The following is a 27,676-nucleotide window of genomic DNA, read 5'->3' as shown; positions in this document are numbered from 1 at the left end:
TGAAACTGTCCTAAAACAGCACAAAAACATTCCTTTATGATAATGTTAAATAGTTGTTTACCTGAGATTAGCATTTAATACAGGTAAAAATATGAAGCCAGAAACAACACAAGATGATATTGGATTTCACAAAGATCATGAAAATTCCATTGAATGTAGTTATTAATTTGTATTTTAGATTTAATATGATTATATTTGTTTAAGTGCATAATGTCTCATTAATTAATATAAAAATTTTAACTTACATTTCTAACTTGAAGCAACAAACACACAGCCATTAACAGTGCATTAAGTATTTACTAATCAAATGTTTTCAGTCTTCGTAGACCTTCTTTAGGAGATATATGCCTTTTACAACTTAAAAGGAACAAAACTATCCACTATACTAAAACGGTTTTACAACATTCCATTTTTGGAATAAGACAAACTTTTAAATGTACTTGCTGGATGTTTTACATATTGAATGAAATTTCACACAATATGAAACAAAATATATATATAAAACAATGTGTATATTATGATATATAAACCAGGCAGAAAAAACTAAATTATATAGCATGTTCCTAAGCTTTATCTATCAATAATTTCCACGATGGTGAAATTGTAGTGCTTTCTCTCTAAATTACTGGCTGGCCCCTCTCTAACCTTACGAATGCGCCGTGCATATTTGATCCATCACTTATCCCGAACCTCTCGGATTAATTCTGCTCAATTCCTTTATATCGTTACGGAATTTGGGTCCACTACCGCGTAAGCCGCTAATGCCGTAACTGGCTGCTCCTTTGGATGTTATATCTGTTTCTTGATCCTCTGTTTTAGTGATCTTACAGTGGCTTTGTTCTTTTTAAGTTATAAATATTTTGTGCAGTTATGGAAAAGATCTAACTTGAAGCATTCAAAAAATGAAAAATAATATTAAATAGCTAACAAATAAATATTTAAATTTATTAATATGCTTTATTTAATTTATAATTTTAACTATTTATATGAAATAAAATTAGATATTGTAATTAAAATTAAGTATAATATTAAATAACAATTAATGCCAATTCCAAAATACTTGTAGGAGGAAAAAGGAATTGAAGTAATATCTTTGACAATTACTCGTTGTATGGCTTTGTTATATATTTATCATCAATTTAGAAATCTTTATAAACTTGGATCCAAATATTTAATAGGTAAATATTTATAGATATATTTTTTATTAAAATCTGATTGTTTTAAATTTTAGAACAATACCTTAATGAGACAAGTGATACATAACAATTTTACAGCATAGAATTTTATTAAAATTTTATATTTTTTCTGCTAAACTTGTTTTTAATTAAACCATATTTCGTAGCATTGGATATTCAAAATTTTTATACCCCTTTTTCTTAGAATAATTTTTTTAAATGTAGTAATTTAATTCTGAAATTTGTTTTACAGGTATAGCGGGACTTTTTACCGTATTTTCCAGTTTTGTCTTCAGCAGTAGTGTCGTAAATTTTTTTCGTGGAAATTTTGCAGAACTGAGGTATATTAATTTCAATATTTTGTAACTAGACACTTGAGTGTAAATTTTCAGTTAAGTGAGAGATTCTTTGATTAAATCAACATTTTTGTTTTGTTTGCTTTGAAGATTAATGATTTTTATTCTTTCAGATAACATATAGGTTTAGCTCATATGATACAAAGAGCTGAAATTGTTGTTTTATTTTTTTAATAAAATGAAGAAAAATGCTTGCTATTTTAGAATTTTAGCAAAGAGAAGCTTTACTGAGAGAATATTCATAATTACTGATTTACAATACTCAAATTTTATATTTCTTGTGCAGTTGCAGTTGTAGTCTTTTGTAGTTGTTTTTAGGATATTAACGTAATTTGGATTAATAATTAACAAAGGTTTTTGTTTGTTGTAGTAAAACATTAAATGTGTTCAATAACTGCAAAATCACTTTTAGAATAATAATATTACTTTTTCATATACCATATTTTATGGCGTATAAGATGCACCTCCATTTTGGCACAAATTAGAGAGGTTGCGGTGCAAGTACAAACATTACTTGTACGCGGCAAACAGAATACACGGTTTACGTTTTAACTCCAAGAAAAAAATTGTTGCAGTGCACGTTCGCGTCGCGTGACTCGGTGAATGTCGCGCATTGACTCGCGGGAAATTTGTTGAAAAAATGGCAGATACGTTTAACGTCGAGGGTTACCGGTGAAGGTAAATAAACAAATTAAATTATTTTAAAGTATTTATAGGACGTTTAATAACACTAAATAATTATTTTAAATTAGTGTGGTGTCTCCTACCGTACGATCGGACGATAGGACTACCTCGTACTTTTGTCGAAGAAAGTAACGGCTTACGTAAATTTTAAAGCGGCTCGGAAAATTAATTTTTAGAAAATTTACAAGCCGTCGATGGTAGAAGATGCCGTGGAAGAACAAACCTACCTTAAGATAAGCTATTATGAAGGCAAATATATGTAAATTCTATAGGCACTTTGCATCACTTGCTAAAAAATTGAATAATTAAATAATTTCTGGATTAAAATCGTCTGTTTCTTTACAATATTATTTGTAAATGCTTAAATAATCATTATTTTAATAAAATAGGTCATAATTTTAACCCCAAACACAAAAAAAATGAAGTTTAAACCAATCTTCTACTCTCCATTCTAGACGTAGAAAACGCCGTTATCGACCGTCTAGAATTGCCAGATGGCGGTGCTCGACGGTCCGCCGTTCCCATTTCGGGCCGAATACGACGGCTGCAACCTTCTCTATTATTTCGTAAAAAGTATTTAATGTATTTAAGTCATCGTGCACCTTTGGCATTTGGCACCAATTTTTTTACTCTGTTCCAATTGAAAAAAAAAGTATAATTAGAATGAATTTTTTTATTTATCAGGGGAAAAAACAGTTTTAAAAAAGTCATTTACTATTAAAATATTCAACATGAATACAATCAACACGATTACAATCATTATTATAACATTGTTTAATTAAACATATTATGATAATCATTTTTTCAAGGGTTTGAGTTAGGTAGAGGTTACCTGTAGCCTATCGAAAGCCATTTGGGGAATTTATTAGTTTACGAGAAATTGAATATATATATATATATGATACAAGGGGAATTTTTGATTTCTCCTTTAGTTAACAAAAGTTACGTTTTATAAGCCATATTATGGCATATATTATGTTTTGAAATTAGGCATTTGTCTTATGTATTTAAGAATGTGCAATATATCTACAACTGAAAGTGATTTTATGTAGTTTAATTATGAAAACATATTAAGTTTTTTGTTTCAGTATGTAAGCTTTATTACTATTTTATTGATAGTTTGATATAGTAATCTCTCACTTAACACACATTTGATTAGTGCATTTTTTGAATAACACATTTTATAAATTAATAACAAGTTTCAAATAGCATAGGAAAAAATTTAACTAACACTGTTATTTTTTGAAAATAGATTTACATGTTACGTGAAAATAGCTATGGCATTTGGCTCGAATACTTGCATAACGAACAGGGTTGCTCGGGCCGAGTTTACGGCCAAATTTCTCTTAAACTAGTTATAAGTAAAATTTTATGGCTGTGGCCACACATGATAGAATTTTGGTTGTATTTGGTAAAATTATCATATTTTTGTAATTTTGTGTTTTTATTATAATAAATTTTTTCCAATATTTTTATGATAAATAAATTAATATTTTATAATTTACTAGATTAAATAATTAATAATTAAAGTTAATAATTAGTAAAAATTATTAAACTAGCTTAAAAATAGCCTGATAATTTAGCAGATCATTTGGATTTAATTAATTAAATTAGGTTATGAGGAGTTACTATTTACATAAAAAGTAAGCTCAAGGGTCTAATTCCATATTTTTCTTTATTGTGTAAGGGAATTCCATATTTTTTTAGAAGAACAAATTTTTAAATTATTAATTTAAATAATAATTTAATTATTACTATAGCCAAATTAAAAGCATGGTGTTGCAGCAGCTACTCAGATATTTGATAATCTGTGTTATGAAATAAAATTTGTATTTTCACTAGGTTACTTGTTACGTGACTGAAAAGTTAATAATTGAAAGCCTTGGATTAATTAAATACGGTATTGGATTTTCTGTTATTTTGATTAGCGTACACTTTTAGTGGGATCGTTAACCGAGTTCGTCGAGGAATTACTGCATATAATTTTTACCCATCAAATTTGAATCTCGGTAGATAAAGAAAATTAAATTATATATTAATTAATTCTAATTATGATCATTAAAATTGTTTTGTCATATATTTATTACTTTGATAAGGTATTTAAAATGCAAACTTAAGCAATTCTTAAATAAAATATTTATTTACAGCGAAGCCCTTCCCGTATTTCTACTTTTAATCGATTTTTCAAAAGCCGGTCTTCTGACACAATTTGCACTCAGCTCTGTTTCGCAGGTAAAATAATAATCAACATTTTTTCTATGGTTATGAAGTCTGATCATATTTTAATTTATAAAGTTCTGTTATTTATTTATAATTACTAAAATTGATTGTTGTCACAGTAATAAACTATCTTCATTGTAATTTTGGAGAAGAGAGAGAATTTTTAAAGTAACATTAACAATGAAATTAAGATCAATATTGTAATGATGATTAAAAATGAATGTCACAACTACAGCTTAACAAAAGCAAATTCAATCATTTTGTTGAACAATAATTGCTAAGATGATGATCTTGTTCATAGAAGTAAGAAATCAATCATGGGTAGATGATCACATCTACTATTCTTTGATATAAAATACAATAAATATTTTAATAATAAAAAAAAATTCATTTGAACACGTTTAATTTAAATAGTTTTCCTAGGATAATACATTTTTTATTTCAAAGATATTTTAAAGTAATAAAGTTTACATTCATATTTAATTTAAAATAGAGTTTAAATATTTAGATGATAATCTTTAATTGTTTAATTGAAAAATAAACATAAATAAGAATTTATAAAATAAAATAATAGTAATTGGTAAATCAAAACATTTTTAAGCAAATACAAAAGTTTTTTCCTTATTAAAACTCCCATATTTTTATCAGTTTCAATTTCCTTTACATAATTGGATACCTCTTAAGTAGATATTTCCTAGCTATTTTAATTAAGTTTTCGCTATAGATTGATTATATATTTATATGAAAAATAATAAAAACACTTCCAAATCATTATAACTTAATTTTTTTCAATATTATTTGAAAGTATCAATGACCATTCAGTTTCTATTTATGATATGTTTTTGATTTAATAAAAAATCAATTCAAAAATTTTCATGTAATTACAAGTTTAATTATATCAAATGCTTCAAATTATTAAAAGTTGTTATTAAAAGAAAAGTTTAAAAATTAAGTTCAAAAAGATTCAAAAATGTCTTGAAAATTTTAATGACTATTCTTATTTGACTGTTTTCTCTGCATTTATTTTTGCATTGTTTCATTTCATTTCTTTTTGTTACATGGCAATATCCTTTTCTTTACATTTTCTCAACTTCAGGGACTAAAATATAGGGAATAATTACTTGTTTTTTCCCTCTGGATGCTGTATATGGCTTTCTCTCTTGCACAACCCTTTGTGTTTTTCTTCTTATTTTTTGAACGAGGACTCTCCCTTTTTCTCAATTCACTGGATTTCTTCAATTTGCCAATGATCATCACTTGTAATAATCATGATTTAAATGACTATAATCAGAATCTCCAAAAATCTGTTAATAACATCATAATTTCCAAATTGAAGACAAGTCTGCCCAAGAGGGACCACCATTTATTTTGCGCTCCAGACTAAAAACATACACATATGGCGACAGGCCTTCCTTTTTAGGCTTCATGTCGCCAAAGGTAAAAAAGTCCTTTGGCGAAAAATCGACAAAAAGAAAATTTAAAATACCGACGCCAGGGTGCAGCTTTAAAATTTGCATTTTCCAGCGCTTGTTCCAGCAGATAAAAAAGCGGAAACACCCACTGGCTGGATGGTTGAAGAGTAAGACGTCTGTGTGTCACCGACTCCTAGTTTTAACTGGATGTTTGTGTTTTTTAAAGGACTTTTTTACCTTTGGCGACATGAAGCCTAAAAAGGAAGGCCTGTCGCCATATGTGTATGTTTTTAGTCTGGAGCGCAAAATAAATGGTGGTCCCTCTTGGGCAGACTTGTCTTCAATTTGATTAATAATAATTTCGCCATCGGTCGGAAAAATCGATCATAATTTCCATTATTATCTGCTTTTTCATCTATTCATGTAGACATTGAAGAATATATTAATCATCAGCCATCATGTTTTTTTGTTTCAAATGTAAGAGTTGTTATATGTGTACCAAACAGCTACAGAAACTAAGCTCAAGTAAAATGTACTTATTTACTTATATTAGGTTGCCACTAAAACACTGGGAATTGGTGACAGGTGTGTTTCTTTTACAAAAGGATATTACAGACTGTGTTAATGGAAATCTGGGAAAGTGGGGTTAAGGAGTACCAAAGGGAAATCAGATGAAGTGAGTAAATTTTACTCACGGTTAGTATCTTAGGGTTAAAAAAGTATGTTTTAGAATTGCATAAATATAATAACATGAATGAACATCCAGTTTTTTTAAAGCAAAATATTTTGGCACAAAAATGGACTGAATTTTGGAAGAAAGGATTACTTTGCCTTAAATCAGCCTCAGTTGTCACAGATTACTTGAAGAATAAATTTGATTTTATTTACAGATATATTATGTGACTAGCTGTTAAACTTGTAAAAAGAATACATCTATTTATCAGTAAATCTAAAATATAAATCTAAAGCTTTTCATTTTTGTTTTATGATCTATGGCTTTACGCAAAAAATCCAAGAATCGTTGCTTGTAGAGAAAACAGAATCAAAACTGAACAAAAGTAGTCGATCAGAAATGAAGCAAAAACTAAATACAGTGGAACCCTGGTTAACAAACTTTTATTTTGCAAAAATTTTGTCTTGGATAACGAACTTAATGGTTTTTTGTGTCAAATTTGTAAGCTTGCCTACTTTTAGGGGGGAATCGGTTAATCGCATGTTGGTGATGGTCTAGGGTCCAATCGTATGTTGGTGGTGGTGGAGGAGACAAAGATGACAAGTATTTTACAGTGAAAATCGTTTATTAGAATGGGAAGATGCTTACATATTTGAGATAGTTGGAAATGATTTATGTACAGTATTTTTTCCCGGCACTGAGAAGTGGCGCATCAGTGGACCTATGATAGTGCAAGCTGATCGGTCGTAGCCCCGGAGTGAACTAGATGGGTTCGCTCGGTCACAGAAGCTATGGTAGGTGATGGAGCTGCGGCGACCGGAGCACTCCGTGAGGCACAACACAAATTTTAGTAGGCACGACTTCAAGCTTAATCCAGATGAAGACGACACGGATTAATCGCAGTAGAATTTTTAGGAGAACTGAATTTTGACCTTGAGATTTGGAGTTTTTATAGTATTTCTTTCTTGAATCTCGCCTTTTGATTGGTTTTGCATCTCATTCTTTGCTTTCCAATCATTTTCTTCTTTGTCTACAGGTGAAAACCGAAGTCAGATCGGGTCACGAGAAAGATCCATTCCGAGGTGTCTATTTGACACCTGTTTGTCGAGTCTGATTGGAGATTGTCGATAAACCTATAAGCCTTGCGCTCATAATTTAGCCCGTTGTTTCTACTATCTGTCATTTTGGAACTTTAACGATCGTATGCAATGTTTTTATATCTGTCAAATCTTTCCCCTTTTCTGAAAATTTAACCTAGATCGACTGTTTATGAGCCCATTTTCCTATATTTTCATCAAAGAAAACCCATTTTACAAATAAAATTACAAAAATACTGGCTGCTAGAATGGATAAATTGTATCTGCATTAATTTCTATGGGAAAAATTGCTTCGGTTGACAAATGAAGTCGTGGAATGGATTAAGTTCGTTAACCGAGGTTTCACTGTATAATGTAAAAGTCTATGCTGAAAAAATGATTATAAAGTAAGTTTTATATTATTTTTGTATTTATTTTTTGCAAATAAAGTAAATATGACAAAACTATGACAAAATAAATAAAACAATGACTGACAAAATAAAACAGCAACTAAAAAGTTCATAACAACAGAAGGATGGTGGTCTGTGGAACCCAAAAAATAATATGTAATAGCAGTAATCCATTATGTGAATTAATTTTCTTATAATTTTTTATACTTTTGGCTGGACCAACATTGGCCGTCTATAATAACACAAGGTCTGTAAAATCAAGCTATCACTGTAGTTAGTTGTAGACTTCTTATATAATGTGAATTTTGAAAAATTTATATGAAATTCAAATTGAATATTTAGTTTTTTGTTATTTTTATTACATACTTACATAGTTAATTATTAGTTTTTATTAATTAATAATAATTGATATTTTGCATTTCAGGCCGAAGTACAAGAAAATATTGCACAGGGAATGGCAATTCTTGGACCTACAATAACATTAGATACAATCGTAGAAACATTGGTCATCGGTGTCGGAACTTTATCGGGTAAATTATAAAATAAACCTAATCGAGTCGCTTTAAGTTTGAGAATATAATAAAGGGTTTTTATGTTTTATCAAATTTTGCTTGGTCACACACAAATTGTAAGTTTAAAGTTTTGAAATTGAATAGGAAGAGAATTAAACTAGCATTAAATTTTTTATTAATAAGTTTATAATTATAATTTATAATCCTATGAATACACTGACACTTGCATGATTTTTCTATTACAAAAGAAAATACTTGGTTTGTTGTTGGTTACAATAAAATCAAATTATAAATTAAAATTATTTTAGCAATTATTATGTTAGAATAGCTAATAATAGTTGTAATAATAATTACAGTTTTTTAAAATTAAAAAAAACTTTTAAACCAAAATAATAAAAGGTAAAAAATTAATAAAACTGTCAATTCAATGATAGATCTTAATTCTAGTGAATGTCAAAATTATTTCTGTAAATAATGTAACTTAAAATAATAAATATTCATAACCTCTGTATGTGATGATAAAAAAAAGAAACTTTATAAAAATAAAACATTGCAAGATACATATGATACATTACTTTGAAGTAATCCAAAGAGAGAGAATATCCTTAACTTTTAAATCTATGTATTTTTAATATTTAATATGATGAAATGTACTATATATGTATGTATAATTGTACTATGTTTTATCTTATTAAACACATTACCATAATTTTATAGGGGTTAAAAGATTAGAAGAAATGTGCTGCTTTGCATGTTTATCAGCTGTGGTTAATTATATTGTGTTTATGACGTTTTTTCCTGCATGTTTATCTCTTGTATTAGAGGTAAGTTGATCTTTCAATATATTAAATAAAAGTATAATTTTTATAATGGAACTAGGGGGCTTTGCCCATTTGTTCCTAATACAGTCAAACCTGTTTTTATGCGGGGGATAGGGACCGCATTAAAAAAAACGCATTAAAAAAAATCTCACGAAACTTCACGAATGGCTGTAAATAATAGTTTTCGCGACACAATTAAAAAATATTTTTTTTTATGCGGTCAACAGGGACCGCATAAAAAAAGTCTCACATAGAAAATAACTCAAAACCGTACGAAATAGAATTTATTGACAACAGATGTCAGCACTTGACTGCATCGTCTGGTCTATCGTCTGTTTTACATATTTTTGTCCAGGTGGTGTTTTGTTGACTTAAAAAGTAAATTATTTCATTTTTCGCATATTCATGCAATAATATTACTATAATAAGTGCATTTATGCTATAATAAGTTTATTTAGCTATAATAAGTCAACGTAAGACATGACGAATCGCACGAGACTAGTCGCCAACTATACCGCACAAATTAAAAATTCGCATTAAAAAAATCGCACATAAAAAGAGCGCATAAAAACAGGTTTGACTGTATAGATTATTCTTAACAAAAATTTCAACAATAAGTATATCTTCATCTGTCTAATTCTGAGTAAGGATTTTGTAATGTAAACTAAGTTCAGATTTTCTTTGAAATGCACCTCCACACTCAAATTAGTTGGAAAATCACAGTTATTATATAAATTAAATAACTTTCAGGTTTTCTGCATCAAAATTGAACATAGACCAACTTTTAGGTTCCAGAATTAAAAAATTTGTTTTATTTCAAATCAGCAAATGTTACAATGTGTTTGAATGTTCCACCGAAAAATGTTCCAGTTCTGTGGTTACGGGGTTTGTTATGCTCACTTGTCCCGTGGGCTTTGCCCGCTTGTTCTCGGTGTAGATTATTCATAACAAAAAATTTGTGACAGTTCGATCTCCCACAAGGGCCCAACCGTGCTTGGACCATCCTGCACTTGTTTTACTTCTGTCCTCACTCCACTCCCTTGGCTTTATATCCCATGAAGCAGTTGGCCCCAACTCCTAGTCTTCCACTATCTTTGCTCCCATCTCGTACCCTACTTGCTTTGTTTCCCCTTTATTTCACTCAACCCTGCTCACTTCATTCGCTTATTCAAAAATTTTGTAAAGATTTGTAGATTCCTGGTGTCACTTTTTTTATGATGGAAAATGTATCGTGTCAATTTCAAGCTTATTATTTTATATATATATATATAAAATAAAATAACAGGTATCTTTTTATCTTTTATATATAACATTATAGTTGTTTCGAAAATGTGATATGCTATGTGAATCTATGCTATATGAAACAAAAGACTAGTGCAAAACAGGGTTAGGTTCCAAAGTTAACAAAAGTATACTATTGTTTTTTATTACTAAGAGACATACATTTATTAAAGCAATTGATAATTTATTTTCAATCAAGAATTAACTAATAATCACAATGAAAAATACTATATTAATCATGAATATTAATTCTAGTTAATGAGGCCATTTTCTTTTTATAAAGTATTGTTGTCTTCTGAGCTTTTTTGTCAATCTCAAACAGAAATATCTATAACATTTTCATATTTTTTATTTTTATCATAAAAAAATTTTTATGGATGACAATATAAAAATATGTTATTAAAAATTTGTTCTAGAGAGTCACGTTTATTTAGTTTTGGACCGAGTGATTTTTTTCCAGAATTTGTGTTCGAATACCAAATTGTTTGAGTCGGGAACAGTTTGAATATGAGATACTACTATATTTTGTTTGTCATTTTTTTATCAATGATTACTTACCTACAGTTAAAAAAAGGTTAATAACACTTACCTAAAAATGTTTAAACTTTGTATTTAGTAAAGTTTATGTAACATCAAAACACAGTGACAGTCTTAAAGGCTATAATCTGACAATGACGACACCTGGTTGATAGAAAAGCAAGGGCAAGGAAGAAAATTTTACTCTAGGTTTAATTATATAAACAAGATACAATTTAGTTAATATTATTCTAATTGTGTCATGTTTGCAACTTTTGTTATTTATTTACCACCTCACAGAATCAATTTTTCTGTTTATAAAGAAAATTCAATAATAATGAGTATAAATGATTATAAATATATTTGTATGAAACAATTTTAAACAAAACAATGTGTTTATTAAAGACTTGCCATATATATATATACACATATAACTGTCATAGGAGAGCAATGCTGGAAAGTTTATGCCACATGTGAGCAGGGTTTTTTGTGGGCATGTGAGCAGGCTTTGTTGTATGAATAGAGCAAACCTATCAGTTAATTTGTTAATGCCAGAATTCAGTGTTGACAATTGAAAAATGAAACCAAGTTAAACAGTAATTACCGGGTAGTATAAGATAGAGTACAGAGTACAGATTACAGGTTTAAGTATCATTACAACTAAACACTGGTATCTGATCTTAGTAATGCACAAGTAAAGCCTGTGTTCTCAAATGAAATCTTGGCTTAAATTACTATCTCATTTGAGCACAGGCTTTACTACTACCTCACTGAGGGTGGATACTAGTTTGAACATTGGCTACTATTTTTGATTCCAGTCTGCAGCACTACTCCTTTTTTTCACCATGTGGACTCCACAAAAACCTAAAACTCCCAGTCCTCCACACACTTTCCTTCGCCCTCACGTCCTCGGGAGTTTTCCCACTCCCGGGACACACAGGTTGTCCTCCATAGGTTCTTTCACTTAGACCAGACGGGGGTGTTGCCAGTATTAAAGACAAGACATACCACAATCAGAATGGTTAGGTGGTGAGGAAAAAAATCTAACATATCCAAGACAGTCTACTTCAAAAAAATTTCCAGGGTTTCTCGACCATCCGGATTCGGTTCCCAGTTTCTCCATAGTGGCAGGCCAACGTCTTAACTGCTTGGATGTCCAACCTTTGTCATTTTCACATTATCCATTTACATAACATAGAATTCATTGAACCAAATATAATTAGAGTAAGATACATAGGATTTGTTGTAGAGATCGATATTATTATTAATTTGTCGTTTTGTTATAGTTATCAAGAGATAGACAAGCAAGTAGACCAGTTTGGCATCTCAGTTCTTTGACTAAAGTACTTCAACAAGAGGAAGAACAGAAACCTAATCCTGTACTTCAGAGAGTTAAAGTTATAATGGTAAGAAAATTATTGTAAAAAATAAACTCTCATCATTTTTATGTGAACAAAAGATTTTATCATGCTCGCTGGCCCAAATGAAATGATTAATGCTTGAAACTAAGTGTTAGTATTAAATAACCACAAAGATACAAATCTGATTTTAAATACTTTTTTTTACAAAATTTAACAAGTTTTAAATATTAATAAGTATTAGTTGTTTTTTGGAGGTGAATTATAGTTATCCTTGTGTTTTGCTACACATTTATTTTAAAAAATTGTTTGAATGATGATTGAATAATTTGAACTGTATATAATCTAAAAATATTAAAAAATTGTTAATATTTTTAATGTTTTAATATTATATACATTTTGTAAATCTTATATTTTATTCTTAAGTTTTTACAAGGATTTTATTATTTCAATCTTTTGTTATTTACATTTTTATGGGCAAATTATTTGTTTTGTTGGTGATAGTTATTGCATGCTATATAGCATTACCTTGCAGATGTAAATAAATAAATAAAATATTAGAACAAAATTGTTATGATTTAAATATTAAAATTTGAATATAAGCATATTGATGTAATTACCTTTTAGTAGTTATAAGATTTTTATTATATTTCAAGTATAAACAACCTTTCTGTAGTAAAAATTAACCTGATACTGTTTTGATAAGAGATTTGGCTAAAACATTAAAGACATTGAGTGTTACGGAAGTTTTATGTAAAAGTTGATTATGTAAGATTATGAAGCGAGTAACAAATTATAATTTTTCTTTAACCTATTCCGTGTTATTCCCAACATATCTCGAGGTCGTGACCTCTGACCTCGACCGGTCGACCCGAGATATCTCGTTTTGGCATCGGATTGTTTTCGAAACTAGATGTCGCTAGTCGTTATAATTTTTATATTAAGACTAACTTTCGAAATATTATTTTTTGGTTATTACATTTAATTTATATCTATTTTGTTTGAGCAAAATAAAAAAATAATTTCAGATGATACAATAGCTACAATTATTCTTTTCAAAAATGTGTAATTTTTGTTAGGCTTAACATTGATGAAAATTCAACGTGGCGTCAAACGCAATGGAGAAAACTTTCAACGTCGGATAGGTTAAAACTGTACATCTGAAGTTTTTCGCTTGGCTGACTAATTCTTCATAAGCTGGCCGAGAGCCACAGAGGGCCATAAGTACTGAGCCATCTCTGTGCCTTACGTGACAAGTATTGTTATCTCTAAATTAATTAATAGTTCTGGAAGTGTAGATTGGACAGAAGTCCTGATATCATAACTGCACCATTAGTGGGATTTATGGGTTAGAGTCCCACTCCACTGTAGGTCTATTCTTTTCTTCCACAATATTCTAAATTTAAAACAAGCAATTATTTATTATGACATTGTCACAATGCTGGGCTGCAATTTTTAATCATATCTTTAATAATTTTTCAGTTTAAAATATATGCTCTCCACCTCAAATAAAAGTGTCTTGTCCCCGTACATCATACTTTTTTGTTAGCACTAGAATCATGCTGGTCATCTAACTCTCTTTCAGGGAAAAATTTTTGAATTGAAATAATCTGACTTTTCCTTTGCATAAGACATTCGTATATAGTCAATTGGGACCATATATAAAAAGATTAGGGGCAAGAGCTCCCTAATCTTTTTATATCTGGTCTTGGCTTTCATCTGTCTAACTCTGTTCTAGAGAGTAAGGGAAGATGGACAGATGGACAAAAGTGGGAATTTATAGGTCTACAATTTTTCAAATTGCAGCCCGATTAATTTCATTTCATTCTAATTATTAAATTTATTAAGAGATGGCATCTTAACTGCTTGCCTCTAGCCAAATTGATTTGTATCTAATTAGTTATTACCCTTGATATACCCCAATAGATAATCTGGAAGATCATTTGGCATTATTAAGTATTACCCTACTTCTTAGATTAAAATGGTTAGCAAGAATTTTCTTTTGAAATCTGGAATTTCAAAAACAACATTAGTTTTAGCATGTTACGTAACTCCTGATATGTAAAGAATTCATTTTTAGAATAAAACACTACCCTTGCCAATAGTGCTGCAGTGGAATGTTTGTTCTTCTTGTTGAACAAATTTTAACACCTAGATAATGCAGAATGTTAAATGAAAAATTTCAAAAATTGATATCCTCGTTAAACAGTAATAAGTTTATCTATTAAATAAAATATTTGTTTTCATTATAATCACATTATAATATTCTTTTCACTTATATTGCATTTATCATTTTTTTGATAGAGATTAGAAAGTTAAATAAGCAAAAATGCTTAAAAATATTACTTTATTTTTTTAATATGTTCACAACATTGTGTGTCATAGATGATGCAATGGTATACCACATTTACCTGTGTATAAGGCGATTTTGCGTGTAGGACGAGGTGTGACTTTAACGATCAAAATAAAGAATTAGATTTATTAATACAATTCTGATTTTATTTTGTTTAATCACAAATAAAATATCAAATGCACATAAATGCACACATCGTCCTGCAAAAATTACTGGCATTTTAAACTTTAAGGAAAAAACCTTGTAAAATCGACATGTAATGCTGGACGATCGGGAACCTTTTTTGCCAATTCTTAACAGTCAAATCCACTCTCCGTCAATTACACTTTCTCTGATTTCTGAATAATCATTGTTTTCACATAGGAATGGATTAAAACTCATTTCAGGCATCTGTGTGATTTTGCAATTCAATTCAAAAGCTTTGCTATTCATCTTTACTCTTGACAATACACAAGAACGATTCAAACAACCCAGATAAAATACTTTTGTTTTTAAACACGAGAGTGAGCATACAGTAAAAAATGTGAATACACGGTTCACAAAAATTATTGCAAAATCGCGAAGAATCCTTTGTTTGTGTGTATTGGATGACCTAGGTTTTTGCAGCAGTGAAAAATGAATAAAAACCTCATATGTGAGTAAACATGGTATTTTGTATTGTCTGTCGTCTTTCACCATTGGTTCACCTCCACAGTAAATGTCATCATTACTTAGCTTGGCTGTATTTATTATTAGAAACTGTAAAAAGAAATGTTATATTAGAAGCTTATCTTGATTCGCAGCCAAAAATAAAGCACCTTTTCAATTGTGTACTGTATTTGTAACACAAACATTTTTAGTAAAACAAATTATATATGATGTGAAATTACCAGATACATTTATGTTGATTAAAAAAAAAACTGCCATCATTTTATAGTACAGCACTACGTGTATACCAAGTAGGCAACCAATGTTTATTTGAAAATTATCTAAAAAACGAAACAAAACATAAATCATTTTGTTTTATTTTTCCAGGATAATTTTTGGTCAAAGATGAAGGCCTAATTGCCTAACTTCATTAATGTAGCCCGAAAAATCCAGTGTATAAGTTTGCTTTTTCTTTTTATTATAAATAATGAAAATATTTTTAGTGAGAGCCACAAGAGGTATATGACTGGTGAAGTTTAAAAAATATAATGAACTATCACATATGTGATCACACAAAAAAGGACCTATTGTAAACAAACTCTTCAGAAACATCATCTTTCTGCTCAAAAACTAATTTTAAATGCACAAAATCCAACAAATAGCAAAAAAATTTATGGAAAAAGCAAAAAAAAGGTCATTATTTATTAAATGTGTTAATTAATCAAATTAAATATTTGACTCGTGATTTGGAATTACAAAATTATTAATTCAATTTTGACCCACCTTTGCCACTGCTGTTCTGTGGCATGCAATTAGACCACAACTGTAAGCATTTACATATATGTTTGAGATATAGCTGTATGCAGGGTTTTACAGTAATCAAAAAATTCTATCTGGGTGTATATAACTTCTTTGTCAAGGATGTATTTGCTATTTATGTGTTGTTTGCTAATCAGTAATGTTTTTCTACTTAAGGAAAGTAAATATTAATTTTTTTTTTTAACTCTCTACCCCACGGGCACTAAGAGGGCCTCTTTTTTAGCAAGTTCATTAAGAGTTTGGCCAGGCCCACAGTGAGATGGTTGGGTGGTGAGGGACAGGGCCAACGTATCCGGACGGACCATCATCCAAAAAATTCCCAAGGCTTTTCGATTCCGGGTTCCCACAGTGATAGGTTGCCACCCGGACCGCTCGGCCATTTGGCCAAGAGTGTTTTTGTGGTTGTGAAGCATGTGTGAAGACATCAAATTTTTATTTGTATTTAGTCTTCAATTTGTAATGTTTTTAAATATCTAAAACTATTGGACTATGAACCCAAAGTTGAGTTTTAAACTAAACAATTGGCTTTTTTTCCATCTTTATTTAATAAAAAAAAGCCAAGTGTTTATTGTAAAACTCAACTTTGGGTTCATAGTCCAACAAATTCATCAAACACTGTTTCAAAGAGAAGATAAAAAATCTAAAACTATTCTTTCTTTTAAAATTTATCTTTCTCCCATCCTTTCTCCTGCGCATTTGATATTTTATTTGTGATATTCTCTCAATTCTTTACCATAAGCTTCTATTTAATTACCATATTTTACGGACTATAAGACGCACCTGAATTTTGGAAGCAATTTTTTGAAGAAAATAGTGCGTCTTATAGTCCATAAAATACGGTAATTGATAAACATTAATAAACTCAAAAATACGTATAAACTGTAACAAATAACTTCTAAAGACAGTTATTAATAAATTTATTAAGATTAGCTTATTACATACAGACATTAGTATTGATATAAAATTATATTTATAAAGAGTTTTATCATTAGAGTCGGACTGCTTAGAGGGTAATGAGGGTGCAAGACAAAATACATATTTTGAAGTCCTTACTGCAAATTGAATTAAATTACTATGGGGCTACTCGGGTTATGGGCTTAAGGGGTTAATGTGAAGGAAGTAAATGAAAGAACTGAAAAAAATGAAGCAAATATAAATGCTCTAAACATTTTCAAATCCTAGTAGAAGTGTTTTTGAACATAAAATATTTTAAAAATAAATAATACATAAATGTTTGTGTAAATATAATCAATTAATTTTAAGATAAAAATTGTTCAAACAAGGTAAAATATTCAATACATTTCTAAATTAGTTAAAATTTGTATAAAATTTAAAATTTAGTTGTAAATATTTTTCAAATGTTGTTTAATCAATATCGTGTAGAGGTCTACTTATTAGTGGCTCAGAGCAATTGCTCCTTTTGTCCTCCTTTCTGTGCATCCATGCAGTACAAAATATGAATGAATATAAATATATGAAGTCTGTTCAAAAAAGACCAGACTTTTGTCATACAAACTGTATTACTGTGATTACAATATTTTATTTGTTTGTCCCCCTTCAAAGTACTCCCCTGCTTGCAAATCACCATTCCCATTATTTTTGCCACTGTTGGAATTCTCCTTGAAACTTGTTTTGTGAGATGATGTGTAGCTGTCTCTGTGAATTTTTTCAAATCTCACCTACAGTTTGAAAATGATGCCATTTTCAACTTTGGAAAAGTCTGCAGGGGCCAAGTCTAGAGAGTACAGTGTGGAAAAGGATGGCCACATTGTTAGTGGCAAAAAATTGGCCAACAAGTAGAGATGTGTGACATGGTGCATTGTCATGATGCAGTACCCAGCTCTTGTTTTCCCACAGCTTGGTCCTCTTTTGGCCCACTTCTCTCAAACCTTAAAACTTCTATGTAGAACTCCTTGTTAACAGTCTGACCTTGTGGCATAAACTCATAATGGATTTTACTTCAATAATAACAAAAAAAATCAACATTGGTTGTCCTGATCTTGAATCTTCCTCAATCAATATTCTGCTCAATTTATAAACCACTTGTGACACTGCAAATGACTCACACAGTCCTCTTAGGCCTCCAAATCAAAGCCTGTTTCAGTAAAAGTTTTACTGGTTTTAAAACAAAATTTCATCCAAACATGTTATTCCCGAAAGTCTTTCATCTTCACTTCATAGAGTGGTCACTGTTCGTGTTTACTTCGACAACTCTAGATTGCCAATCAATCAGAGTACTACAATGTGTTAAGTGCTATTTTGTTGCGAAAGTTTTTGGCCACGTGGCACCACTTGCCAGAGTTTGATAAGTTTGACGGTTTATGTACTATGACAAAAGTCCAGTCGTCAGACCTCGTATATACAGTATAACCTCTGAATAGTGGACGCAGTCGAGACTGGGAAGTTTGTCTGCTATTTGGAGATACATGTTGGCAGCCATACTGTATTTTAATTCGGTCATTATACGGTAAAGAATATGATGAATTACGAAAACATAATTCATCGTATATGTATATCGTAAACATATGCATTAGGAATGTGAAAATACTGAAAGGTATATATAGTATATGTAATTAAATGTATATACAGTATTAATAAAATCAAAGACAAAGTCTGCCCAAAAGGGACCACCATTTATTTCTTGTGTTCCAGATTATACTCGTTCGTGGAGACAGACCTTCCTTTATAGGCTACATGCCGCCAGAAGTTAAAAAAGTCCTTTAAAAAACACAAACATATCCAATTAAAATTATAATTATAGAATTTCTAAAAAAGGAACTGGTGATATACGGACGTCTTATTTTTTAATCCATTCATCCTACGAGGGTTTCTGCTTTTATTCACTGAAACAAGTGCTGGAAAATGTAGATTTGGAAGCTGCTCCCTGGTGATGATACATTTAAATTTTTCTTTGTCTTCGATTTTGCCAGGGAAAAAAAAAGTCTTCGATTTTATTAATAATAACCTCCATCGGACAAAGAAATTTACAAGGTATATACAGTATGTTATTTATCTTTCCAGCTGTAAAAAATCACATTTTAATTGAATTCTGAATAGTGAACAGATTGAACAGGGTACTTTAAGTGGAGCATAAAAATTATGACAGAACATTAGCGTCGATTAATTATTAATTCATCAAAAACAACCCGAGCCGAAGTAACAAAAAAAACGAAACTGTTGTTATGAACAGAAGGGTGGACAAAAGTCGGTTTCTGCGACGAGAATTTGTTTATTTACAAAGGCGATTTAACTCTCTGCCGGTACACATACGATAAAAAAAATCACTCGAATTACCTCATGTAGATATTAGATGTTTAAGTAAATGATTTTTCTTTTTCAGTCTGCCGGTTTAGTAATCGTGCACGCTCATAGCCGGTGGACCGTAACTATAGATACCGGAGCGGGTTTCGAATCACCTTCTTCGTTATCTACGTCGTCGGAGAAAGACAGAAATTCGTTTCAGGATTTATCAAGCTGGTGTTTCTTTTTTTACAGGTATTTTTTTTTGTTTTAAATTTGCACTGTTTTAAAGATCTTTCTTCATTATTTGTGTGTTCCATGATTATTGCATTTGTTTAATGTTTTCCTTATTATAATTATTACAATAAATTTTTTTTGTTTTTGATTCTGTTCTAATTTAAAGTGTTAAATAAAGTGACTGATTATATGCAATGATGTAACTAGAAATTTTAATCTACTTAACAAAATATACCAAAGGGTTTTTTGATGCTTTGGGCCTAGCCCTTCCACATTTATGATGGTGTAGGAAGTTTACTTAATTTAGGAAAGTTTCTGATTTTAAAATGTCAAACTGTAACAAAATATTATATAGTAGGTAATTATGTTGAAATTTCTTCTGTTGTAAATAAATTTAAAATCAAACAAAAAAGGAAAAAACATTTCAAGGTAATCAAGAAAAGATTTATAAACAAAATGTAAATTATTAGTTATAACAAAAGAGTAAGAAAGATAAGAATTATAAATTCACAAAAACAAAAAGACAAGGAAATTACAAAAATATTCACAGCTGTTGCATAAGGTTATAGCCAGTATTTTGATTAATAATTGGATTAATAGATAAATAATAAATATATGTTCCACATTCACCAAATTAGAATTTCAAAAATATTTTCTACTATTTCATCCTCAAAATTTTAATTAACTCTATTCTATCTAATTTTTCAGCTTCTTCAATTACAATTAAAGATAGATAATATAAATGTGTCTGGTATATTAAATTTCATAAGTAGTTTTAATAATTTTTAATGTACTAAAAGACCTTTCTGTTATTGCCACCATCACTGGCAAAGTTAAATATAAAAGTCCAGGGAAATTGCGCAACAACAACTTACATTTAGGAAATTGCACAATAAATTATTAAATTTTATGATTAATAATTTGGCAAATTTTCCTATTGTTTTTATTGTATGTATTTGCAATTTCATAAAACTATTTTTTACAATTTGTAAAAGTTGAAATGAATTTTTAAGAAGATACCACAAAGGTGGGTGAGATTACAATAAAAGCACACACTAATATCTGTAAACCAGTTAAAAGGAATCAATTTATTATAACAAACATTTTCAAATGTCCTTAGCATTATCATCAGGTTATAGTCTAACATAGAACAAAATTTAAATAAAATGGATCTCTTTAAATTCGTGCTTGTGGTTGCATACACAGAAGAATGGTAAAGAAAAATTAAAATAAATTACAAAACAGTAAAACAAGGGTGAAATAAAGTACACATAAATAAAAGTAACAAATATAAAAAAAAAATAAAAATAGCTTTTCAAGCATGCAATATGGAAGATGTGTCCTTAAAATTAATTGTAAAATCTTTCTTAATCACTTCGTAAATTTTGAGGTTTGAGATACTCGAGCTGTGCGGGAACAGACGTGCATTATCAAAAGCCGGTCGGACGTCGTTTTCGTAAGAAAGGCTGCAAGGGCAGTCTTGCACAAACTGTGTGATAACGTTCCTCGAGTCTAATATTTGGTTTCCTGCAGTAAGTTCCAATGTACTCGTAGTGTCGATTTGCCTCGTTATCAAATGAATCATGTAAATGCCAATTAGTGAAGATCGTTTGTGTGTCTTTATCAGTCAGCAAGGAAAAAACTGCTGGACTTCTCTTAAATGCAATACTAATGTTGGCTAGCCAAGAGAACCCTGTTAAAAGTAATGGTCTTTTAATTTTGGAATAAAATATTCTTTGACATAAATTGTTTTTTAAATCATAACATGTGTTTTGATTATCCAATATAACCAAAAAATTATAACAAAATAAAATAGAATACAATTAAGAATAAAGTAAAAATAAAAATGAAATGAAAATAAATGAAATAATTTTACTGGGTATGATGACACCATGGTATTTTTTACAGCGTGTGATGTGTTTGATACCCTCCTGTTTTAGGGGTTATCGAGTAACGATCGTCGTATGAAAGATAGTTTCTGTATAGGACATATGCCCAAATTTTGGCTGTTTAAAAATTTAGTTGGAGTTTCATACTTGATTTGGTATTCTGTTCTTTAAGCTTATGTAACTTGAAAATGTCCAATTGATACAGATGAAAACATTTGTTATATTAAATATTTTTGGTGTTTGTTTAACTGGTTTGGTGTACTGGTTGTTGTTAGATGATATATACTAGGGAGGTGCTTAAAATAGGGAAAAAATAAATTGCTTACTTTTTTGTGGTCCTACCCTCCAGAACTGTTCCAACTGGTCTCAAATTACTACAGAAGAAATCTGAACTTGATATATTAATATTTAGAGGTAGCTCAATGACTACAAAGATTATAAAAAGAGCAATATATGACAAATGAAAACATACAAGTCCTGTTTTGGTAAACCAGACTTGGTTCACTTTCTTGAACAATTACAGACAAATTAAATAATCATGTAGACTCTACAATATTCAGAAACTTGTTGGATTACAAGCCAAAATGCAACAAAAAAATTTTTAAATGTCACAATTCACAAAATTTGAAATTTTCGGTACTATGTTCAATGTAACTTTATCAGTTTATTTTGGTAGCGACAGAGAGTGTCTCTTGCTGTCTGGATAATCTGCCTCCAACTGCTTCCTCACTAGTTACTCTGTCTTCTTTACAGCTTGCATCTTCTTCTTCAGTATCTGTGCTGCTGTTTGAGGATATTAGTTCTGCTATTTCTTCACCACTTCTCTTTAAGTCTTCCATTCTACATTTTCTGTTAAGCATCTGTTCCTGTCTTTGTGCCAATCGTTTCTCCTTTGCAGCCAATTTTGCATCCACACCTACCATTGACCCTTTACGTCCTTTCTCGCGCCGAGCTAACGAGAACGCACGATCCTCTGGAATTTTTATCATTTCGACTGCTGTAAGATGAGAAACATCAAAAAGTTCGTTTAGTTTACTAACAAATTCCATCTTATTTGTTTGCTGTGTTACAGATTATTGCCTCCTATTTTTCTTCAGTAAACACCATTCTTTAAATATTTGTTCTAGTTTAGCTATGCAGTTTCTTGGATTGGGATCCTTGCCATTTCATAAAATATTGCCAGCTTTTCGACTGTAACAGCTGAGGACTTTCTGTTAGTTTGTTTCAGTTAAAGATGGTGATGTAAAAACAAACCAAGAGCCTGACTTAAGGATGGCAACTTGTTGCCGATTAATTCGGTTACTGTCGAACCAAGGAGGTACAATTCGGTTTTAGATTTAGTTGCAGCCGCCGCCATATTTATTATTTAATAACTTTGTTGAAATGAACAAAAATGTATTATGTGATTTGCTTGAGCAGTTTCTGGATTATATAGTCTGTGCATCTGATGATATCAGTGATGTGCCTGAACTTGTCCATACAAGCCGAATAGCCAATAGATGCTGATGTAAGCAGTATGAGTCACTGAGTCAGCCTAAACCAGAAACAGGGAAAAACATTTGCAGCAAGACTTCATGATGTCAGTAAATAAAGATTACGAGTCACGACAGAAATTAATTTTGTGGGAATGTCGTGTAACTAATGTGTGATTAATTTAATGATTTATTTATTGAGATGACCAACTACAGTTTTACAAACTGTTGTACTAAAATGGATACATAGTGGTTGAAGTTTGTGATTGCCACATGCTCATCCTAACTATTTGGAACCTATAAAACTTCAGTGACATTGAGCTACCAGTAAATGGAGTCCCACATTAACGAGATAAATTTTAAAAATCGGGACAAGAATATGGAAAAACTTTTTATTTATTCAAAGTACACGTAAGAAAGATATTTTTGGTTCGGTTTTAAAAAATGATGTCGTCCAATTGTTGGCCTTCACATGCAATGCACATTTGGAGCCGTTCCTTGAAGTTTTCTTCAATTCTCACCAGCATATCTAGAGGAATTTTGGCAATTTCCTCTGAATGGCCTCCTCGAGTTCTTGTAGGGTTCTCCGCCTCGAGATACCCCCACAAGAAAAAGTCACGGGGGCTCAAATTAGGGAAGCTAGGGGACCATTTGACGGCTTCTCGTAAAGAGATTAGTTGACCGGGGAACATCTCTGTCGAAATGGCGCGAGAACGACAGTTCGTACGGACCGTGGCTCCATCTCGTCGAAACCAAAAGTCACTCGTATCGTATTCTTTCGTTTTGGGATGCAAAAAATTCTCTAGCATGTCGCAGTATCGTTTGGAATCACAGTAACAGTGATGCCATCCTCTTCAAAATAAAATGGCCCCACGATGCCTACAGAGGACAAAGCACACCAAACAGTGACTTTTGGGCCGCGAAGAGGCGGTCGGGCCGGAGTTCTCGGAGTTCCCGGCAGCCCAATAACGAAAATTCTGGTCGTTCACCGTGCCCGACGGAGGAAAACGGGCTTTGTCGCTACTCAACACAATACCTCTAGGAAGCACGTCTGTAAAGATTTAACAATATCATTTTTAAAACCTAGCCAAAAATAACTTTCTTACATGTACTTTGAATAAATAAAAAGTTTTTTCCATATTATTGTACCATTTTTTTAAATTCACCTCGTAAATGCGAGATTCCATTATGCCCCACCCTATATTAAGAACGCATCTGCATTTGGAAAGTAAAAATTGCCAACAAGTTTTTGCATTGTATTAAATCTTATAATTTGTACCATATAAAAATCTGAAATTTTGGAAAACATGTGCATTCTAAAATTACCTTTGGCTTTTCTAAATGTGATATACAGTCAAACCTGTTTTTATGCGGGGGATAGGGACCGCATTAAAAAAAACGCATTAAAAAAAATCTCACGAAACTTCACGAATGGCTGTAAATAATAGTTTTCGCAACACAATTAAAAAAATAATTTTTTTATGCGGTCAATAGGGACCGCATAAAAGAAGTCTCACGTAGAAAATAACTCAAAACCGTACGAAATAAAATTTATTGACAACAGATGTCAGCACTTGAATGCATCGTCTGGTCTATCGTCTGTTTTACATATTTTTGTCCAGGTGGTGTTTTGTTGACTTAAAAAGTAAATTATTTCATTTTTCGCATATTCATGCAATAATATTACTATAATAAGTGCATTTATGCTACAATAAGTTTATTTAGCTATAATAAGTCAACGTGAGACATGACGAATCGCACGAGACTAGTCGCCAACTATACCGCACAAATTAAAAATTCGCATTAAAAAAATCGCACAAATAAAAATCGCACATAAAAAGAGCGCATAAAAACAGGTTTGACTGTATTTGCTTTATTCATCAAAAAATTTCTTTGGTATGGAATTTTGTTTTCGTTAAAATAGTCATAAAGTTTTTATTTACATGCAATTTTTTTAGCTTCACTTTTACACTTTTTAAAAGATTCTCTTAACTGGTGCTTCAGATGTTGATTTTATAGCAACTGATGATTTTTTGCACATCTGCATCTTTAGATTGTAACAGTTTCAATTAAATATTCACTTTATTTTAATAATTTCAATAAAAAGAGTGCAAAGAAACACAAATGTCATCTTTTTTTATTTTATTTGCTTTTTCACATTCTTTTTTCTTGTTACTTTTTAATGTCATATCTGTCAGAATATATCAGCATAGTCATTTAGTATATCAACATATCATATATCATGTTTTATCTTCAATAGTGGCATCTTGTAGAATTTAACCATTTGATTGTTGTAATCTGCAGTTTTACATATAAAGCTAAAATTTCTCATCTATTCAAACTAACTATAGCCAAAATAGTTAAATATACTTTTAACAGTATCAAAAAAAAATTGATGCTTTTACAATGTTTTTAATGCAATTATTTATTACTAAATTTAAAATATGAACTGTCCATTGTGTATACTTTGGCATTAGGTTAAATGTTTGAATTTTTTTCTTTTTTGCACACTGTTATATAAATCACTCAACATTGGCAGTGTCAAAATTTTGTCCTCTTCATTTGCTGAGATCTATTTTGTGAATTTGAAGTAATTGTATTCGTTATACTAGAAACTGAACAATTATTGCAAGCTAAAAACATCTAAAAGAACTTCTCTAACTTTACTATTAATCGGAATACCTTCCGAGTTATTTGATACGTAAAGTATCGGTAAATGTTATTTAATTGATCAATTCTCTTAATATCTTGAGTAGTATACATAATGATTGCATAAAAAGCAGCAAATTTGATACTTTTGATCAGCTTTTTTTGTTCTAAATTTTTTTCCAACTACATTAGTAAGTTCATTTTGAATTTTTGCACTTAAATATTTAATAGGTCCCATTTTTTAATTCGGAATCTGATTTACACCATATCATACTTCACTAAAACTTTGACCTGTTTGAAGAAAAGTCTGTTTTATTTTCTTTCTATATCCTCTGTTTGTCCCCAGAATGGAAACAAATTTTTATCGAATGTCGGTTACGTTTATCGATCTAGCACTTATTATAACCGCGCGTACTCCTCGTGCCCGACGGCTCGAATTCCCTCGAAGGACGGACGTTTTCGACCGACGAGCACTTAAAGTACGGATAAACGATTCGAAAGGTAATTTCGAGTCTTATTTTTTCTTTAAGGTCTTCGTCTATCGTTTCGTTTCCGTCTTTCACACGTACGGCAAACACGAATACGAGCTCGTAAAATTTCGTGATCTGCAGTTTTTAAAGACTGGGTTTTTCGAGTTGTACTGCCATTTGTCCAATTACTCAAAAACGAAAAAACCCGGTATGCTCGCAATATACAATGTCTAAACCAGAGGAATGATGTAACCACACCTTATTAATATAATCATTAGTTACTTTTACTTTATAATGACTTTCTGAAATTGATCTGTTTTTTTGTTTTACATTTTTTGGGAAAAGGTCCTCCTGGATTACACAGTCTTGAACTGATTATTAACCAGTTAATTTCATCTTTCAATATAGAATTTGTAAATACTGTTTCAAAAGCTGTTTCTTTATTGAAAAAATTCAACTGTATTTATCAATTCTGATGTTTCTGTGGATTTCATTTCCTCTAAAATTCCTTTTATTTCTGACTGATTTTTCTGTATCATTTAAAGGTTTCACATACTTTTTATTTTTGAAACGATTCTTCTGACAAATTTAAAATAGATGCAGAAGCATTTTCATGAAGAAGAAAACTGAAATTTTTGGTATTTTGTGTAATCTCTCCTTTTCTCTTTCCTTCCTTCCTGTTTGTAACTTCACTAGTTTTACTTAAATGTTTATCAGCCTTGGATGACTGAACTTCAATAAATAATATGGGGACATCTAAAAATTATCTTTTATTATTAATTTATATTAGATATTACTTTTGCAATATGTATTATAATTAAAAATTTAGGAGTCAATAACAAATATTTTTTGGCCAGTAAAAACAAATAGATGAGTAAACAAACCATTTGAATAAAAATATCGATTTAAGTGCGAAAAAGGAAAAAACTGACGAGTAAAGCATTTTACCGATTGCAAGAAACTTGTTCGTTTACGTGGTTCCGAATCCAAACAGTTCTGGGATGATTGGTTTTGTGGAACAATTCTGGATCGCTCAGAACTGGTAAATATTTGTATATATTTGTATTAATACTTTGTATCTTTATGATGATAAATTTAAGTCTGATCTGACAAAAAGTTTTATTAATTTTTTTATATCAATGTAATAATGTGTAATTATATAGATAAAATATTCTGCGTCGGGGACATACGAAACACCTATCAAATTGACAATGAATTAAATTTAATCGGTGTATCAATCTTTAAATAATACTGAAATAAGGTGGATTTCATTTTTGTTAAATATATCTCATATTAGTGATGTCATTCTGTATTGTCACATTATTGGCTACTACTGTGATTGGACCACGTTGTTCTTCAAAACTGCAGAGTGCAGCATTTTTGAGAAAAACAATAAAATAGTTTTGTAAATGAAATTGCTATTTGC

At 30.4% G+C, this 27,676-nt stretch overlaps 1 protein-coding gene across 2 annotated transcripts in view; it reads left to right on the top strand.

Moving 5' to 3' along the window:
• Hmgcr (HMG coenzyme A reductase) overlaps positions 1-27,676 on the top strand; it is a 91,203-nt gene that overhangs the window by 18,472 nt on the left and 45,055 nt on the right. For both annotated transcript variants that reach the window (XM_067275790.1, XM_067275791.1), the window contains exons 3-9: positions 1,067-1,178; positions 1,429-1,516; positions 4,363-4,447; positions 8,431-8,536; positions 9,236-9,342; positions 12,423-12,542; positions 19,634-19,788. In XM_067275790.1, coding sequence (XP_067131891.1) covers positions 1,067-1,178; positions 1,429-1,516; positions 4,363-4,447; positions 8,431-8,536; positions 9,236-9,342; positions 12,423-12,542; positions 19,634-19,788 — 773 coding nt within the window. The remainder of the gene's footprint in view (positions 1-1,066; positions 1,179-1,428; positions 1,517-4,362; positions 4,448-8,430; positions 8,537-9,235; positions 9,343-12,422; positions 12,543-19,633; positions 19,789-27,676) is intronic.

The sequence above is a fragment of the Centruroides vittatus genome, unplaced genomic scaffold (assembly GCF_030686945.1).
Source record: "Centruroides vittatus isolate TY-2023 unplaced genomic scaffold, ASM3068694v2 contig_634, whole genome shotgun sequence".
Taxonomy (NCBI): Eukaryota; Metazoa; Arthropoda; class Arachnida; order Scorpiones; family Buthidae; genus Centruroides; species Centruroides vittatus.
This window is presented reverse-complemented; position numbering and strand designations above follow the sequence as displayed.